This window comes from Heterodontus francisci, chromosome 18, assembly GCF_036365525.1.
Source record: "Heterodontus francisci isolate sHetFra1 chromosome 18, sHetFra1.hap1, whole genome shotgun sequence".
In the NCBI taxonomy this organism is placed as follows: Eukaryota; Metazoa; Chordata; class Chondrichthyes; order Heterodontiformes; family Heterodontidae; genus Heterodontus; species Heterodontus francisci.
In genome coordinates this window covers 54,826,287-54,847,232 of record NC_090388.1, presented here as the reverse complement: position 1 = coordinate 54,847,232, position 20,946 = coordinate 54,826,287, and the positions used below count along the sequence as shown (strand labels likewise).

Here is a 20,946-nt window from a genome sequence, read left to right as displayed (position 1 = left end):
AAAAGATTCTGTCATTTATATCCAAAAGCACAATTTATTGGGGAGAGTCTAGATTTTCCAATGTACATGTCTCACTAGGTGATTTAACCACTGGCGTTTGTAAAAATTGAAGTGATCTGGGAATTTTTAAAAATTCCTTCATGGGATGTGGGCATCACTGGCAAGGCCAGCATTTGTTGCCCAACCCGAATTGCCCTTGACAAGTGAGTGGCTTGCTAGGTCCGTTCAGAGGGCAGTTAAGAGTCAAACACATTGCTGGGGGTCTGGAGTCACATGTAGGCCAGACCAGGTAAGGACAACAGATTTCATTCCCAAAGGACATTAGTGAACTGGACTGGTTTTTACGACAATCAATGATAATTTCAGTAATGGTGCCATGAAACTAGCTTTCAACTCCAGATTTTTATTTATTATTTGAATAGTACGGGAAGATCTAGCTGAGGTAGATCATCAGTTATGATCTTATTGAATGATGGAACAGGCTCAAGGGGCAGAATGGCCTACACCTCCTATTTCTTATGTTCTTGTGTTCTTATGTTCACATTAACACTTAAATATTATGACCTATTAATGTGTGGCATAGAAAATCTCCATTATAACATTAAAATTTGTCATGCTGATTTGGTAGTGGGAAAAAGAAATGCACTGTACCATTATGCAGCTGTTTATTTCAATTGATAACCCATGGGAGAACTACATCATTGCTTATTTTGTATTTAACAATGACATTTGCTGCACGACACAAAACTAACTTTGTGGGTGGCGCAGTGGTTAGCACCACAGCCTCACAGCTCCAGCGACCCGGGTTCAATTCTGGGTACTGCCTGTGTGGAGTTTGCAAATTCTCCCTGTGTCTGCGTGGGTTTTCGCCGGGTACTCCGGTTTCCTCCCACCACCAAAAGACTTGCAGATAATTTGGCCATTATAAATTGCCCCTAGTATAGGTAGGTGGTAGGGGAATAGAGGGACAGGTGGGGATGTGTTAGGAATATGGAATTAGTGCAGGATTAGTGTAAATGGGTGGTTGATGGTCGGCACAGACTCGGTGGGTCGAAGGGCCTGTTTCAGTGCTGTATCGCTAAATAAAAAATAAAATATACATAGTGAAAATTGCATATTTTTCAAGGAATTCCCTTCATCTACATGGAGTTAATCATTTTAGTATGCAATCAGATAAACTGCTTAAACAAGACACGAGTTGAGTATTCCTGAATAGTAGATGATGATGAATCCAAGCCTGCTTTAACAGTCTTGTATTATGATCAGGTGAGGAGGGGTCGAAAGACTCCCCTCTTTTCCCCCTCCTTGTTCGACCACCACAGATTTTATTTTTAAAGTGGATATACTTGCCAATTCAGTGAGTGTTTAACTGTTTACACGCTGTGATCATAAAAAGATACAATCAGACATGTTTTCGTGGGTTTAACAAAGAGGTTATCTTTATTGTACTTAAATCGATCTAAGTAAAATAATAAATGATGTTCCAACTTTCACTCGCTACCTCACTACCCTCCCCCCACCTCGCTCCCCCCACCTCGCTCGCTCCCCCACTCGCTTAGTGGGGGGGGAAGTGAGGTGGGTGGGGAGAATGTCCAGCCATTGGAATTTCGTAGGCTGTTCTCAATATTTCCCTACAGTACCTCAGTGGCACCCCTGCCTGTTGGACCACTGTCCGCGCTTTGTTCGTAGGTCTGTGAGGAGGTCTCCACTTCTTCATCACCTCATTCTTTAAATAGTAGCACTCTGGAACTCCCTTTCCTTCAGCTTCAGTTTGGGCAGTCTGTGCTAACTTTTTTAACACTGAGTTGGCTTGCTGAGCCTCGGCCAAGGAAAACCTGCTTAACACTTCCTTTGGTTCCTCTAACTTCCCAAACAAGGTTTCGGATAGTTAGACTGCAGGATCATCTGTCTGCAGTGCCAGTTCAGCCTCCTGTGACGGAGCTTGTTTGGCTATGGATCGGGTCACCACACAGTTAGGGAAAACATCAGGGACCTTTTCCTGTAACAGCTCTGTCTCCCTGACCTTGTTCAGCCTCTCTCAGACCACTGGGGAAGCTACCACCTTCACCCCCACCAGGTCATTACCAAGGAGCAGGTCGACCCTGACAACAGGTAAACTAGGGATAATCCCCACAGTTACCAGTCCTGAAATAAGGACGTACATTCGATATAAAGGTGGGTTTTTATGGAAAGGGGAAGCAAGTTTTTGAGCTCCTCAAGGAGGATCACCACTCTTGAGGTTTTCAAAGGGGGACTTTATTTTAAGCAACTGTATACATTGGCTGAAAGCGAGTTGCTTAACCATTTTGAACTCTATGTAAGTTTGTTCAGGCCGTTTGGAGAGTTCGGAATTTTTGGCGGTACGCCTCCAGTACCAGCTCATATGCACTCAGGATACCATTTTTGGTCATCTCATATTTTGATGAAGTCTCATCAGACAATAGGGAATAAACCTCATGGGCTTTTCCTGTTAATTTGCTTTGCAGTAGCAGGGTCCAGTCCTCCAATGGCCACTTCAACTGTTTTGCAATCTTTTCAAGTGAGATGAAAAATGCTTCCACATCCCCCTCATTGAACTTTGCTATCAATTGGGAGATCTTGGGTGGCGCAGTGGTTAGCACCGCAGCCTCACAGCTCCAGGGACCTGGGTTCGATTCCTGGTACTGCCTGTGTGGAGTTTGCAAGTTCTCCCTGTGTCTGCGTGGGTTTTCTCCGGGTGCTCTGGTTTCCTCCCACAAGCCAAAAGACTTGCAGGTTGATAGGTAAATTGGCCATTATAAATTGTCACTAGTATAGGTAGGTGGTAGGGAAATATAGGAACATGTTTGGTAGGAATATGGGATTAGTGTAGGATTAGTAAAAATGGGTGGTTGATGTTCGGCACAGACTCGGTGGGCCGAAGGGCCTGTTTCAGTGCTGTATCTCTAATCTAATCTAATCTAATCTTGAAGAGCTCTGCACTCTGTCCTGAGCTAGGGGTAGTTCCCTCACTAGTGGTGCCTTCACTGGGCACTTGGATCTTCCCCTATTCATGTCAGGCTGCCTTAACTCTCCTTCCTACCTCTCCTTCTGGAAAGCTCTTTCTTTCTCCCTTTCCTGGAATTCTCTCTCTCTGTCTCCCTTCCGTTCCCCTCTCTCTCTTTCCTAGACCCCCCAAATTTCTATTATGATCAGGTAAGGATGGGGTCAAAGGGCTCCCCTCTTTTCCCTCTCCTTGTTTGACCAAGACAGTTTTTTTAAAAAGTGTGAATGGGGTGATTCGCACCAAAGTGCCAATTCAGTGAGCGTTCTACTGTTTACAAGCTGTGATCACAAAAAGAGCCAATCAGACAGGCTTTCTCGAGTTTAACAAAGAACGAGGTTCGCTTTATTGTACTTAAACTGATCTAAGTGAAATAATAAACTACGTTCCAACTTTCACACGCACACGCACACACACACACGCACGCACACACAAACACACACGTGAAATAGGTTACAGAGTGCGAAGGATAGATTAGTCAAATTAGAGTCCAGAGAAATAAAAGGGGCATACAATCTATGGAGGTTGGTGACTCTGCTGGCTTCAGGCTGAATTCGGTGGTCGCACAACTTACCTTTGGTGGTCCTGAGGCTTCCGATTTGAAGACAGCAGATTCGCTGGTTCTCCAAGAGGCAGCAATGCAGCTGATTTCCTTCAAGGGAGTCTCTGTCTGCTCTGTTTGGAAACTTCTCAAAACTTACTAGCTCCATCCTCAGGCTTAAGTAATTGAGCACAGTGGACATCGTTCGGTGAACAGACTAACACAATCAAACATAAATCAATTAAACCACTGATCGCTACAGTCTGCAGCAGGGGATATGCCTTGGTGATCACAGTCAGCAGGCAGAGTTCAAAGCTTGCAAGGTTTGAGTGGTTCGTCTTCACCAGTTTAATATTTAGGTTTTCAGTCGGATAAAAAAAAAAGCCACCATTCAACATAGCACGTTTTCGTGGCACTTGATTTTCTCATTCTTTTGCATCATTTCCTAACAAATGAAAAAGTGGATACATTGTTTCTGGTCCATTTTACTGTTAGTTGAAAGGTGAATGAGACTCTAGAATTGTGAATGCAAACCCATATAAGTCAATGCTAGTCATTGCTGCACATAGATGCATGCCAACTGTTAAACTCCAGAAAGCTTGTTTACTCCGTTTCACATTTATTGTGCAGTGTAAAAGGATTACAAACATATAGCTCCTCACTCAAACCCTCCACCAGTCTCACTGATTGTCTGCTTATAAGTGCTGAACTCAGACTCCCAATTAACACCCTTCACCTACATATAATCAAACCATTGATACGCAATTAACAGATTAACACCAGTGGCCTAATGGGTAAAGGCACTACTGTTTTGAGAGTTAAACCAAACAGATCTTTGGGTCCCACGTTCATTTTCTGCCCTGTGCTAAATCTGCTATTCTCAACTGGCCCGGTAATTGGGAATGCTACAATTAGCCTCTGCATTCCAGGGTTAGTGAAAGGAAAATAACCAAAGGTTTTTACTTTTGATTCATTCCAATTTCCCTGCTGGAAAGTGAATATCTTGAAGTCAGCTGCACTGCCTTTCACAGTCAAGTAGTTTAGACTTGCACTTGAAACATGGCCACTTACACAGGTGAACGTTCGGAGAGGGGGTTACTGAATAGCAGAAGAAAACACCCTAGCCAGTTTCTCCCTTTTCCAGCAAGGAAACATTGAGATCAATTGTAGCACTATGTTAGAAAATAACTTGTATTTATATAAACATCTAATTACATCCTCGTGATATCCCTAAAGTACTTCACAACCAAGTAATTACTATTAAAGCCTAATCATACTAGTGATGTAGGCAACTGCAGCAGCCAACCTGTGTAAAGCAAGTTCCCACGGTCGGCAAATGAGAGCGACTGACTAATCTATTTTTGATAGTCAGATATCAGGCGAATATTTAAACTGTAGAGCCATAAGAGAATCCGTTTGTAAAACCTATCTGAGCCAGTGTTTGAACTGAATTAAAATGAATTGTCGATAAAGCACCTTCTGTTTTTCGATAATATTGATGCCTTCTCTTTAACAACAAAACTACGAAACCATATTCTTCTATGTTACTGTTATCATTATGAAAAAGTAATACGCAGAGATCTGTCATCTTTATTTACAAGGCCTTGTTAATTACTGTGCCTCTTAATATTTAGTAGCTGAAATAAAGAACTAACCTGATATTTCTTGGGGCTAGGACCTATGAAAATAATGATGCTGTCGTCATCAGAACTTAGATTAATGAAACGTCATGGATCCCTTTCCACTGATCTGCCCCGAATTGCTGTTTGATCCCTGCTTTGCCTGCTACGCCATCAGTTCCTTCAGTCACTAAGCCCCTTGATGTATTTTTTTTTCCAAATAGCTTCAGCTTGGGTGGGAGCCTACATTGGAATACTGTGCTGGCAGGGCAGTCTGCATCCTTGGTGTCTGCCATTTATTCTTCTCGTGCTGCTGGATTCTATTCCGATTTACTAGCTTTTCCTGTTTCCATTTCAGACCTTCCTTACCTTCTAACACAAAAACAAAGTACTGCGGATGCAGGAAATCTGAAATACTCAGCAGGTCAGGCCTACTGCATCTGCTATTTCATGTTTTCTGTGTCTCTTAAATGTCTCTAATCACTTCAACCATTTAACTATTTCTTGTCTTTAAAGACCTTTACAGGTTTCCTCTCTCGTATGTGTTATTTTCTCTCCCTTCATTCTGTTTGATTATGATTAGAGATACAGCACTGAAACAGGCCCTTCGGCCCACCGAGTCTGTGCCGAACATCAACCACCCATTTATACTAATCCTATACTAATCCCATATTCCTACCAAACATCCCCACCTGTCCCTATATTTCCCTACCACCTACCTATACTAGTGACAATTTATAATGGCCAATTTACCTATCAACCTGCAAGTCTTTTGGCTTGTGGGAGGAAACCGGAGCACCCGGAGAAAACCCACGCAGACACAGGGAGAACTTGCAAACTCCACACAGGCAGTACCCGGATTCGAACCCGGGTCCCTGGAGCTGTGAGGCTGCAGTGCTAACCACTGCGCCACTGTGCCGCCCTTTTTAAATACTGTTGATTTGTAATTTTTTTTTCCAGTTCTGATGAAGAATTACACCTGGAAAGTTAACTCCAGAGATACTGACTGACCAGCATTTTCTGTCTTTGTTTTGGATTTCCAGCAATTTCAGTTTTTTTGACTTTCTATTGAACTTATTTTTCTTTCCTCTGTGCCTTCAGGAGCCTTGTAAATTATCTTCTCTATGAACTGACTTTGGGTCACTTTCCACCCAATGTTTTCGTCATTGCTCACCTTTTTACCTTGTTAAGTGCTCTGAGACTTTTCTTCTGCTGTGAAAAGCGTTGTTTAAATAACACAATTTCTGAACTTTTTGTATAACTATTTGAGAGATTCCACCTAGTTACCCTATTTGTTTTACTGGTGTGCTTATAAATCCATGTCCATTATCTCCTCTACATTCAGTAAGCATGTTACCTTCAATAAACTATGAAATGTGGTTCCTAAAATGTTTATGTACCACAAAATGTTAATCAACTAAATTATTTCTTTAGAAAGTATTCATTGATATATGGTGCCATCCGTTGCTTATTTCTGAGTGTTTTTGTTTACATCAGTTTACTATACATATTAATCCTTTCTTTTTCAGGTTGTCTTTTTTTCCTGGGTCTTGGAATTTTCTACATGTTTAGGCCGAACATATCTTTTGTGGCTCCTGTGCAGGAGAAAGTTGTATTTGGGGCATTCTTCTTGGGGGCCATACTTTGCCTGTCTTTCTCTTGGTTGTTTCATACATTCTACTGCCATTCAGAAAATGTTTCACGTGTATTTTCCAAGTAAGTAACCATTTGTAACATGAGAATTTTGAAGTAAACCGATAACCTGGTATTCGTAATTTTAAATTGCACTTGAGAACTGTACAATTGAGGGATATTTATTCTGGATATTTTAAACAGATTAAGGATCACTTTTCTTTTTCTGAAATCTACCTTGAATTGAAAGCAGAACATTTGGCTGTGGTTGACGAAACAAAAGCTCCACAATGATCTGTGATTTTTCCCTTACTTCACCCCCTCCTTCTCCCCACTGCCAAGAAAAGAAAAAAAATGTTTGGGCATTGAGCACCTATCATCTTACATTTTGCAGTTAATCAAGCCTGGCAATAGAAATTAGATGTCCATGAACAATGTTCTGTTATTGAGGTGTTATTGGATTTTTCAATCCAACTTTCCAATATTAACTTTGAACTATTAATGTACCTACTTGTAAGTGCTGCATGCAGAGTAAAATCCCCTTTGGGTGTGCATGCATAATTAACTAAATTTTAACTATTACAAATGTTTGGGTGTTTTTGGAACTTTGCTACTTTCTAGTTGTTCTGCCTAATTTGTGTTAAAATAATGGGCTGAGCTATAGACCTTCCCCAACATCAAAGAGTCTTTTATTGGTCTTTACTGCCACTGTTCTGTGGCCTATTCCATAGAAAATCTGTAAACACTAAGCTTTACTGATTAGGAGCTGCAAATTTGATTGTAGTCTTGCCTGTCACCATTACCTCCTGCCCTAATGCCTCAGTATGATGAGCTCCAACGTGCATGTTGTGTACCATTTAATACAATGTACCATGATTTCTCGCTAAGGTTTGTCAGTTTTTTTAAACTGAAGTTCAGTGAGGTAAGATTCAATACAGAGAGTGCTGCAAACTGATCTCCCACTGCCAGCATAATTTTTGTTTTCATTGATTGAAAAGGGCTGACTATCCTTATTGACTGCTTTGTCACTAAGTGTGAATGGTGGTTTAGTGAGCCATCAAAATTTGTTTTCACTTTAAAGCCTACTATTTTTGGGTCGGCATCAACATCTTGATTCTAATGGCCTTATTTCTCCTTTTGTGAGAAATTTCACATCTTAGTTTTCCTACTTGCCTACATTTCAGTAGCTGCCATTAATTCACTATGTTGACATAAGGCTGTAATATGGCAAGTTGAAACCTCGGGCTGAATTTTCCTGAGCTCCCACTTCTGGCTCCATGGGGTTGGGGGGGTGTGCGCGCCAGAAGATTGCAGCAGCCCACCACGGAGCCCAACACCAGGATTGCTGGGCCTGCTTTTGCGGCGGCGAGGTTCTGTGGTGGCCCTCCCCCATCCAGCAACGGGACCCAACTTTAAATATTACAATAAACCTCATGAATACATTTACCTTCAATTCCCCGCGATCTTACCGGCTGTCTGGGATCTTCCATGTGACGGGCGGCACTCTTGCCTTCATTTTGCAGTCCAGGGAAAGCTGGTGCCACCGAGGTGGGGAAGGGGGAGCTTAGGATTTTAGTGTAGTGGGGGGAATGGGGTCAACTCTGCATTTCTAGTGTAGTGAAGGGGAAAGGGTGACCTCTCACTTTGTGCAGTTGTGGGGTGGAGTCAACTATGCAGTTGAAGTGTTTTGGGGTTGTGGGGAACAGGGTGACCATTTATTTGCAGTGTACTGGGGGGGCAGCTGACTGGTCAGAAATTGATTTTCTGTGGCGGGGGGGTGGGGGGTGGTGGGTTCAAACCTACAATGTCTATGCAGGTCTGGCAGCCTTTTAAAAATGGTGCCAGCGCCTGCGCAGAGCTGCTGACGTGTTTACGCATCACAGGGCCTGACCCCACCATGTGATTGGGGAGGGTGACTGCCCTGCATATTTAAATGAGCCGCTGTGCGCTACATCGTGGTGGAGCATGGGTCGTGCGTGCGGTCCGCCATTTTTTTCGAGCGGCGGGGAAAGAAAATTCAGCCCATCCAGTTTGAACCTTGATTTTTTTCCCACTGTGATAATAAAATGAGTTAGGATTAGAAACCAGATATTTTAGAAATATTCACTGCAAAATGTGGTTGAATTTGGAGTTTTTTTCATGGGTTGCCTATTTTAATTTTTTTGGTGTTTGCTTCTCATTTGCACACAAATATATTCATTGCTACAATGAACCTAATGTATGTTCCTCTCTTGTTTCCTCAGATTGGACTATTCTGGTATAGCACTTCTAATAATGGGCAGTTTTGTGCCATGGTTGTATTACTCCTTCTACTGTAACCCCCAGCCATGTTTCATTTACTTGCTTGTTGTCTGTGTCCTTGGCATCACAGCAATTATAGTCTCCCAGTGGGACTATTTTGCAACACCACAGTACAGAGGGGTACGAGCTGGTAAGTTAATTGGAATTTCATCCTACTTTTTATAATGTTGTTTGCTGATGTACTCTTACCTATCTTTGAGTCTTCTGTTATATTATCACCAGAGTATTTATTATGAAAATGTAAATTTTTTTGAGGGGGAGTTGGGTTGGGTGAGGCACATTAGTTTTTTTGCCTTGTTTCAAAATGCTAGACTATATAAAAAAAATTGTTCGAGAGATTATTAATTCATGATGCAAGCTTGAAATGTTTAAACAAGTTTAATGTATCAAAGTCCTATACAATTTTTGAACTACCTCTATCAGGTCACTTCAGGGGGTATGATAGCATGTTGGTTATTTTACTGGACTAGTGGTGCAGAGGCTTGGACTAATGATCCAGAGAGACAAGTTCAAATCCCACCACGGCGGCTGAGGAATTTAAATTCAATTAATTAAATAGGATCTGGAACAGAAAGCTAGTATAGGTAATGGTGACCATGAAACTACTTGATTGTCGTAAAAGTCCATCTGGTTCACTGTTGTCCTTCAGGAAAGGAAATCTGCCGTCCTTACCTGACCTGGCCTACATGTGACTCCAAACCCATGGAAATGTGGTTGACTCTTAACTGCCCTCTGAAATGGCCTAGCAAGCCACTGAGTTGTATTCAAGAAGGTGGCTTACCACCTTCTGAAGGGCAATTTGTGATGGCCAATACGTGCTGATGTCCGCATCCCGTAAATGAATAAAAAATACTTTTGTTTAATTTTGTACAGTATTCTGGAATAATGTTCGAGCACATTATACACTGGAATAGGGGACAGAGATGATCTAAGCACTCAGCTGCATTTTGTACTTCTGTGTCATGCTTCATTGTAAAACATGTTGGTGCACGCAATTTAAAAAAAATAGTTAAACATATTACTTTTATCAGTAACACCTGCCTCAACTTCAGTAAAGAGCTGTAGTGTAAATGAAATTTCTCTGCTGCCACTGTCGCACACCCCAACTTCACAGAGTATTACTTCAATAAATGCTGTTTAGCTGGTTGCCTGAAGGTAGCAGTGCATCTCATAGCAAGTGTGACTGGCAGTTGTGCCATTAATTTTTCTCTGTCTGCTTAGCTTACCCCACAGTCTAGGAGTAAGATTTTCACATTTCTGTTCTAGACTTCCCCATCCATCTGGAGAGGTCTGGAGGGTAGAAATGAAGCATTTGATTTAATAAAAACACTTGTATACTTGCACATGGAATAAGGAAGAAGCTTGTGTGCTTGATGGTGTCTGTCAACCTTGTTCTATATTATGCTTTACAATTTCTCATTGCAATGTAACTGTGGTGTAGAATTCCCTCTGAAGTATCATTATGGAAGTATGGAACAGTCAATTTGTCCCATCATGTCTTCCCTTGTGAAAATAGAGTGGACAGAAGAAGTAAACACAAGTGATCATCTTCAGAAAGTAGTCCTTTCAGGTGAAATAGAGTTGATTTCTAAATTCAGTCTGTGCTTTCACAGTATTACTAAGTGTTTACAGCCTCCACATTCAACGAATCATCCTCCGGCATTTCTGCGATCTCTAGCATGGTGTCACCACCAAACACATCTTCCCCTCCCCTCCACTTTCAGCATTCCAAAGGGACTGTACCCTCCGTGACACCCTGGTGCACCTTCTCTTGCAAGCGCAGGAGATACAAAACCTGCCCTCTCATCTCCAGGACCCCAAACATTCTTTCCAGGTGAAACAGCAATTTACTTGTAATTCTTTCCATTTATTATACTGAATTAGCTTTTCACAATGCCGTTCCCTCTGCACAGGGGAGACCAAATGCAGATTGGGTGGCTGCTTTGCAGAACACTTCAGATCAGTCTCCAGGTGTGACCCAGAGCTTGCAGTCACCTGTTGTTTTAATTCTCCACCCTGCTCCCACTCTGCTCTGTAATTGGCTTCCAACACCCTTTCAAAGATGCTTATCATAAGCTCGAGGAAGGATACTTATCTCTTACAGTTAGACACTTTACAGCCTTCTGGACTCTATATTGAGTTCAACAATTTCAAATCACAACCTCTGCCTCCATTTTTTTGGATGGCAGCTGTTGATGATTCTACTATTCCCATTTACATAATCTCTATACCCATCTTTTTCTTTTTCTGACAATGCTGGATCAACATCCCACACAGAAGAGTGTCTGCAGAGACTCATCGACAGGATTGCGGCTGCCTTCAACGAATTTGGCCTAACCATCAACCTCAAGAAAACGAACATCATGGGACAGGACGTTAGAAATGCTCCATCCATCAATATCAGCGACCACGCTCTGGCAGCGGTTCAAGAGTTCACCTACCTAGGCTCAACTATCACCAGTAACCTGTCTCTCGATGCAGAAATCAACAAGCGCATGGGAAAGGCGTCCGCTGCTATGTCCAGACTGGCCAAGAGAGTGTGGGAAAATGGCGCACTGACACTGAACACAAAAGTCCGAGTGCATCAAAACTGTGTCCTCAGTACCTTCCTCTACAGCAGCGAGGCCTGGACAATGTATGTCAGCCAAGAGCGACGTCTCAATTCATTCCATCTTCGCTGCCTCCGGAGAATCCTTGGCATCAGGTGGCAGGACTGTATCTCCAACGCAGAAGTCCTCGAGGCTGCCAACATCCCCAGCATATACACCCTAATAAGCCAGCGGCGCTTGAGATGGCTTGGCCATGTGAGCCGCATGGAAGATGGCAGGATCCCCAAGTACACATTGTACAGCGAGCTCGTCACTGGTATCAGACCCACTGGCCGTCCATGTCTCCGCTTTAAAGACGTCTGCAAATGCGACATGAAGTTCTGTGATATTGATCACAAGTTGTGGGAGTCAGTTGCCAGTGATTGCCAGAGCTGGCGGACAGCCATAAAGGCGGGGCCAAAGAGTGACAAGTCAAAGAGACTTAGCAGTTGGCAGGAAAAAAGTCAGAAGTGCAAGGGGAGAGCCAACTGTGTAACAGCCCCGACAACCAATTTTATCTGCAGCACCTGTGGAAGAGTCTGTCACTCTAGGATTGGCCTTTTATAGCCACTCCAGGCGCTGCTTCACAAACCACTGACCACCTCCAGGCGCTTACCCGTTGTCTCTCGAGACAAGGAGGCCAAAGAAGAAGAAAAAGAAGATACCCATCTTTTTCTTATTTGCCTTTACCAATTCCTTTTGCCTTGCACCATCCACCCCTTTTGTCATTTAATCTCTCCTGTCTTCCACCCTATCTCAGACCTTCCCTTTTGTTCTCCTCCCCTCCCTCCACCTTCTCTGTACTTGCATAAAACTTGTTCCATCTCTAACTTTTTCCAGTTCTGCCGAAAGGTCATAGACCTGAAACATTAACTCTTTCTCTCTTCACAGATGGTGCCTGATCTGCTGAGTATTTCCAACCTTTCTGTTTTCAGATTTCCAGCATCCGTGGTATTTTATTTGTGTAACTGAGTTGCTGAGTATCAGTTTGGTAATTGCCACAGTGGCATTACGATGAACCTAAATTGGTATTCCATTTGCTGTGTTGGGACATGAAGCTAAATCTCATTCTCATGATGATTGGATGTTTTGCTCACCCTATATAGAGTTCTAAACACTTGGTAGAGCAGAGCTCTTTCTGTTCCCTAAACTGACTCTTAACAGAGCATAAACAGTTTTCAGATGAGTCAACTTGGACACTGGCCCAATCAAGACTTCCTTTATATTACAGAGCCACATTAAGCAGAAAGTGGTTCTATAATGTGTTGAGACTGCTAATGCTGTGATGTCAGTCACTTACATTACAGGATGAATTCCCACTCAGCCGTGCTGCAGCAAGTCCTGTTTGTGCTTTATTTTACTACTTTATAGTCATCAGGTGGATGGAGAAGATCTCTCTGTCACCATACTGAAAACCTCATTTCTAGCCTGTTTGGGTAGTCTAAAATATGATGCACACCCAATGACACCTGTTTACACTGGCCACCAGATGTGCTGCTACCTGTAGAAGACAAGCTAAACACCATCTTTTGAGGTAGTGCTCCATGCCTAGTGTATCTAGGCCAATTGTAATTCATAAACATTGATCACTTAGGTCTCTAGGCCTATAAGCCATAATCCAATTCTAAAGTTATCAGACCAACCACTTTATAATGGATTAAAATCTATATAGCATAAGTTATGTTTGATCAGATTATTTCTGTAATATCTAGGGAGGATTTTGTTTCCAGTTGCTTCCCTGGTTTCTTATAAGAATTCAAGCTGTTTAGCATTGTCGCAATTGAGCCCCAGTATAAATACTGACCCTATTTTAAGTGATATGTCTAACCAGCAGAGTAAATTAGTCTTTTTTGGTGACAGTTGATCACCAGGTTGCTAACATTGTTGTTCATCTGTATCTACATCTCTGTAGTGTAGATCCTTACAACGATCCTGCGTGAGCTGTATAGAAGTGTATATATATGGTGTTGGTCTCCAGTAGTAGAATTTACCCAGAATTGTAATCCAGTGCAAATTTTCACTTATAGGAACATAGGAACAGAAGTAGACATTTCAGCTAATGTGGTCCCACTATTTAAGAAAGGTTATAGAGATAAACCAGGGAACTATAGACCAGTGAGTCTCATGTCAGTGGTAGGGAAACTATTGGAGAAAATTCTGAAGGAGAGAATCTATCTCCACTTGGAGAGGCAAAATTTGATTAGGAATAGTCAGCATGGCTGTGTCAGAGGGAGGTCATGCCTAACAAATTTGATTGAATTTTTTGAGCATGTGACCAGGTGTGTAGATGAGGGTAGTGCAGTTGATGTAGTTTACATGGATTTCAGCAAAGCCTTTGACAAGGTCCCACGTGGGAGACTTATCAAGAAAGCAAATGCAGGATACAGGGTAACTTGATAAGGTGGATTCAAAATTGGCTTAGCTGTCGGAGACAGAGAGTGATGACAGACGGCTGTTTTAGTGACTGGAAGCCAGTGTCCAGTGGCATACCACAAGGATCTGTGCTGGGTCCCCTATTGTTTGTTATTTATATAAACGACATAGATGACTATGTGGGGGGGGGGGGGGGGGGGTGGGATCAGTAAGTTCGTGGATGACACAAAGATTGGCCGAGTGGTTAACAGTGAGGTTGAGTGTCTTGGGTTACAGGAAGATATAGATGGGATGGTCAAATGGGCAGAAAAGTGGCAGGTGGAATTTAATGCTGAAAAGTGTGAGGTGATACACTTTGGAAGGAGTAATGTGACACAGAAGTATTCAATGGGAATACACTGGGAAGTTCCGAGGAACAAAGGGACCTTGGCGTGTTTGTCCATAGATCTCTGAAGGCAGAAGGGCAGGTTAATAGGGTGGTGAAAAAGGCATATGGGACACTTGCCTTTATCAATCGAGGCATAGATTACAAAAGCAGGGAGGTCATGTTGGAGTTATATAGAACTTTGGTAAGGCCACAGCTGGAGTACTGTGTGCAATTCTGGTCGCCACATTATAGGAAGGATGTGATTGCACTGGAGGGGGTGCAGAGGCGATTCACCAGGATGGTGCCTGGGATGGAACATTTAAGCTATGAAGAGAGGTTGGATAGGCTTGGGTTGTTTTCGCTGGAGCAGAGAAGACTGAGGGGTGACCTGATCGAGGTGTACAAGATTATGAGGGGCCTGGACAGGGTGGATAGGGAGCAGCTGTTCCCCTTAGCTGAAGGGTCAGTTACTAGGGGACACAAGTTTAAGGTGAGGGGCAGAAGGTTTAAGGGGGATTTGAGGAAGAACTTTTTTACCCAGAGGGTGGTGACAGTCTGGAATGCACTGCCTGGGAGGGTGGTAGAGGCGGGTTGCCTCACATCCTTTAAAAAGTACCTGGATGAGCACTTGGCACGTCATAACATCCAAGGCTATGGGCCAAGTGCTGGCAAATGGGATTAGGTAGACAGGTCAGGTGTCTTTAATGCATCGGTGCAGACTCGATGGGCCGAAGGGCCTCTTCTGCGCTGTATTATTCTGTGATTCTGTGAGTTCCTCGAGCCTGTTCTGCCATTCAGTGAGATCGTGGCTGATCTGTATCTTAACTCCATCCACCTGATTTGGCTCCATATCCTTTGCTAGCAAAAAAGTCTATTGACCTCAGATTTGATTTAGTTGAGGTCGCATTTACTGCTTTTTGGGGCAGAGAGTTCCACACATTGAAAGCCCTTTGCCTGAAGAAGTGTTTCCTAACATCTCTCCTGAATGGCTTGGCTCTGATTTTAAGGTGATGTCCCCATTTCCTAGACTCCCTCACTCTCTATCTACCCTATCAAATCCTTTCAAAATCCGAAACACCTCCATCAACTCCTTAACCATCTATATTCCAGGGAATACAAGCCTAGTTTATGTAACCTTTCCTCATATTCTAACTTTTAAATCTCTGGTAACATTCTGGTGAATCTGCGCTGCATTCCTTCCAAGGCCATTATATCCCTTCTAAGGTGTGGTGCTCAGAACTCTGCACAGTACTCCAGATGTGTTACAACGAGGGCTTTACATAGCTGCAGCAAAACTTCCTTCCATCTATATTCTAGCCCTCTCGCTAAAAAGGCTAATATTCCATTAGCCTTTTTGATATTTTTTGTACCTGACTATTGCATTTTAATCATCTGTGTACATGGATGGCTCAATCTCTTTGGACCTCCATTGTTCCTTGCTTTTCACCATTTAAATAATACTCTGATCTGTCTCATTTTGGTACAAAATGGATGACCTCACACTTATCTGCATTAAATCATCTGCCACAGTTTCACCCACTCACACTTTATCAACGTCTCTTTGTAATTTTATGGTCCTGTCTAAAATACTATGTCATTACTCTTTGTGTCATCAGCAAGTTTGGATATATGACTCTTATTGGGCTATCTAAGTCATGAATAAATGTAGGGAACAGTTGAAGACCCAGGACAGATCTTTGTTGGACACCATTAGACACTTCCTTCCAATCGAGCACATATCCATTATCCCTATTCTCTCTCTTCTACCACCTAACCAGGTTAATAATTTGTCTTCAATTTCATGAGGCTATAACTGGAGATATTATCAGAGCAGCAAGCTTGAGTTCAAATTGATTTAACTCTCATTTTTAAAATTCCCTAACCAACATTTCTGGTTTCAACTGATGCGTGCCCATAGAGTCATCAGTTTTGTGCATTATCATGAAAAATTAAGATCATAACTTGCATTAATTGTAGATGTGAATAAGCTGCTTAAATAAAAGATAGTACTCTGAATTGGAATGAAGAGGTTACTTCTAAGATCATATGTCTATTTAGCACACCTTTGTAGTAGAGGCTGCAGGTTGGGTCAGTAAGAACAAATAAGGATTGACCCTTCGAAAGATGTGGCATAAAGCCTGTAACCTCATTCTGGAACTTGTCCTCTGGGAAGCCCAAATGTTCATCTAAAACTGGATTTGATGCCTGCTTTCTTACCTTGGCATCTTCACGGTTGTTCCCCAGATTGTTTTCGACAATAATTCATGTTGCAATACCACTGCTTTGTTAAATAGATATAAAACACTCTAATTCAAATTAAGTATCACTCCTGGAATAGTTGCCAAGCATCTGATATTGGTAGTACTTGGATAAGTAATGGGAAGCGAGTGGTTTAGCAATAAAGCTGTTCTAGTTTGATATTTTTGCGTTTAAACTGTAACTCATTATCTGTCTTCTGTTTACCACCAGGAGTATTTGTAGGATTGGGGTTGAGTGGAGTTGTGCCTACGCTGCACTTTATGATATCTGAAGGATTTTTCAGGGCTGCTACAATTGGACAGATTGGCTGGTTATTCCTAATGGCAACATTGTATATCACAGGAGCTGCCTTATATGCTGCCCGTATTCCTGAGCGTTTCTTCCCTGGAAAGTGTGACATTTGGGTGAGTAATTAGTAATTACTCTATTTGGCCTTCTGTTTCATTTCTGACTTTATAAATCTTTGGTACATTGGAGAATTTTCTGCTAAACCGTAATGGGTAGGCATCGCACAGAAATAAACTTTTATAATTCCAGAAGACATTTTTAAACTGTTCACTTTTTTTGGTGAAGTTCTAAGTAATCAAATCTGAGTTCCCCCACCTCGTTTCTGATATTTCCCTTAAATAGCATCTCATAGAGTTATACAGAACAGAAACAGGCCCTTTGGCCCATTGTGTCTGTGCCGGCCCTCTTACTACCTTTACAGAATGACCTGAAGCTCCAGTGGGCTTTGTATCAGTCACAATTCATGATATCACTAAAGAGGCAAAATAGGTGTTTCTCACATTTATCAGTTTTATGATGGAAAACACAGGAAGAAAAGGTTAACTATGTAAGAGTTACTATAGATATCTGAATTTTTATAACTTTTAAGTTCAGGTTCATATAAAAATTCAGATACTCTTAAGATGTTCGAAAACTAACTTATGGTAGAAAAGCTGCAGATTTAAAATTGGTGTGCTGCTTGGTCAGATAGAGACATTGATACCTTAGTTATGTTGAATCTTAACTGTTGATTCTGCTTTTGTTTCTACAGTTCCATTCTCATCAGCTATTTCACGTTCTGGTTGTAGCTGGTGCATTCGTCCACTTTCATGGAGTCTCAAACCTTCAGGAGTTTCGTCATGGTATTGGTGGTGGATGCACTGATAATGACTTGCTATGAAACTGATTTTCGATTAGATGTGTGGTGGAACTTTGATCAATGGTATTGGAATTGGTGATAGAATAACTGGAAGACCTGTTCTGATTCTTACCACAGTTGTAATTTGGGTCAATTAGACCAATATTGCGTGTTTCACGACTAGTGTCAATTTTCTCACCTGTTTTGGATGATGCTGTAATGTCCATCTGCACTAGAAACTAATGGTAACCAGATGAACAGGAACCAATTGGAAGGGTGAATAACTAATTTGAGCTTCATCGGGAATACAGGACTGCAGCTGCATCAGAATGATGTTTTCCACGGTGATCATAGGTGTTCAAAGGAAGCAATGCTTATAGTAGAGAAGGACAAAGCCATTATGCTTGAAGTCAGCAAACGAAGGGTTACCAATGCAATCGTCCAACTAGTCGTAAAGTTCCAATTAAAATGTGTAAATTATAAATGATAAGCTAGTATGTAATTTACATAATTGAATCTGAAGCAAAGTTCTGCTTTTACTGAATACCATATTTATTTCTATGAAAAAATATAAAGTGGAAGAAAAATTTGAAGGAGTTATACTTCTGAGCAGGGTCTGCTACTTATGACAAAAGAAGTTCTTGTAAATAAGATTTCTAACTTTCAGTTAATTAGAAAATTTATATTATAAAAGACTTTTGTACAGAAAGCATTCGCAAGAGTACCACACACTGTTAACTTACATTGCACAAATATTGGTAGACATCACTTCAGGTAGTAGAAAGATGCTAGTATACGAAGCAATGCAAAAAGGCCTTCCTTGTGATGGCTTGCCCACTAAGTGTGCTGTGAAGCCTGGTAATTTTATTTTCTATTCTGCCATATGCTATGTTAATAGATAGCAGTGACCGCTGAAATCAACTTGAAGTAGGCGTGCACAAATTTCGACTGTGCACCCACTTCAACTTATAAGGAATTACGTGCATATATATGTATACATATGTTTTATATACATATTCATGCATATAAGCAATTTTATTTTTTACTGTTGTGATGTTCTGTGCATCGGATGGGGTGGGACTTGTCACTACATTTGTTGGTTAGTTTGTAAATGGTTGGTGTAATGTGATGTAACTGGACTGATGCAGTTTGCTTTCAGGTTCAGTTAGAATTGGAAATCATCAGCTTTAAAACATATTTTCAGTTTATTTTGTCACTGTGTGGATGTTCCAGCAAATCTAAAATAAAGAAATAGGCAGGCCTGTTTATGGTTTCTTTTACTGTTGGAGTACTATGGTGCTAAATTGCTTCTTTACTGCTCTGGTCGGAAATTAGGAGTGAGGAAACTAAGCACCAAGGTTTCCATTTAAGATGCATGTTTTGAACAAATCTGAAATTTTTTTGAATCTACCCACTTTAAATCATTTAACTCATTCATTCCACTCCTATTGCATTCAGGTGCAACAGCTTCTGTTTATGTACACATCTGTAATAATTTTTTATGGTTGGAAGTTTTCAGAAATGAAGATTTTTACTCTGACAAAGGATTGTCTAGTTACTCAGTATTGAAAGATGATTAGTGTTTGCTTTGGCGCTGGATTGCTATGGGTAATTTTACCTTTTCTTCCTTCCCCCACTCTCTTCCACTTCTTCCTGAATTATTGAAGTTGCCCTTGTGTTTGGATTGGTTCAAGCTGGACTGCTGAGTAGAGTGCTTACCATGGAGGAGAAAAGACAAACCTAGTTTCTGTCTGCTGAGCATGAAGTAATATTGACTGCAATTATGAAGAAACTTGGAAAACTGACTAAAGTGATGCATTATGGGCAAAGGGGAGGGATAAAAAAGAGGAAGTAAAGAACTAAAATCTTAGCTCAGTAATTCCAACAATATAAAGTACTCTCAACTTAGAGGTACTTGGATCCAACTCCCACCGTCTAAAGTCAGCAGGTTCATAAAATTAAAATAAGAGGTGAGAGTGCTCTTTGAGGGGACTTTATCTTGGTTACTCTAACATATAATATACCTTGATCATCTTGTTTCCTTCTGCTCCACCCCATCTTAAAAAAAAAAAGAGATCATATATCATCCTGTCATGAAGCTAGAATGAGTGCTGGTGAAAGTATCAAACTTGGAATGTTGTCTTTAAACCTTATCCTACAGGGACAAAAAGTTGGTGTCAGGTTTTTGGCAACAGCAGATCTGACATGAATCTGAGCATTACATGTAATGGATGAATTCCTTATGTTGCACAGAATTGATTTGAAATGAGATATTGAGATATCTTGAGAGATAGGTAAAAATGTTTACAATCTCCTCAAGCGCCACTTGTACGCGCAAAGAAAAAATGGCACTTTTAACCCGTGTGAATTACCCGAGAGTAGGTAGTATCTGACTATTTCAAATCTAGACTTTCAGTGTTTTGGAATGTTGCCATGCTGTTTCCATGAGCGATCTGAATGGATCCCCGTTCTTTTTTGTCAAACACTACCTGGAAAAAAAAAAGCCTGCACATATGCACATCTGGTCTGGAAACGAATTACCTATGTTGAAAATGAGAAAATTACCAACAAAATACTACTGTACTGGTTTTCTTGTATTACATACACACTTGCTGCTTAGCTTGGATAAGATGTCCCAAGAGTTTGCCTTATGCCTTATTTGGATCAGTCTTTTGCTTGCTGTGAGGAGTGTTTTTATAGTTAATAATATTTCATTTTCAAATAAAAGGAGGCCTTGTTTATTTAATTTCCACTGCTTTAATTCGAGTGTCTCTAGATTATGTATTGGCTGAGGGTGCATAATTGGATTTTTACTTGATGTAACATTTAATTCATCTAATAAAAAAAATTATTATTTTTTTGTCTGGTTTTGTGGCATCAATTTGACTTAATAGCTACCAGTACTAATATATCTGGTAATTATTGAACTTATTGTCCTAGCTGTTCTCTTTCTCCTCCCTCCTCCAGCAAATTCCCAAATGTACAGTTATGAGCTCAAGCAAAAAATTACTTCCCAGATCCCAATGTTGTAGTAGAGGAGGAGGCAGGAGTAGAGATATTGGTTCGGATAAAGATAGATTAAAAAAAAGAGATGCTAAATAGGTTGATTTTACTCAGT

The 20,946-nt window shown here is 41.2% G+C and overlaps 1 protein-coding gene across 2 annotated transcripts in view; it reads left to right on the top strand.

The window, feature by feature from the left end:
* The window catches only part of LOC137379647 (adiponectin receptor protein 2), a 120,848-nt gene extending 100,160 nt beyond the window's left edge, over nt 1-20,688 (top strand). For both annotated transcript variants that reach the window (XM_068050774.1, XM_068050773.1), the window contains 4 exons: nt 6,712-6,898; nt 9,058-9,245; nt 16,913-17,106; nt 17,742-20,688. In XM_068050774.1, the coding sequence (XP_067906875.1) occupies nt 6,712-6,898; nt 9,058-9,245; nt 16,913-17,106; nt 17,742-17,870 (698 nt within the window). In that variant the 3' untranslated portion in view covers nt 17,871-20,688. The remainder of the gene's footprint in view (nt 1-6,711; nt 6,899-9,057; nt 9,246-16,912; nt 17,107-17,741) is intronic.
* The last annotated feature ends 258 nt before the right edge of the window (nt 20,689-20,946 follow it).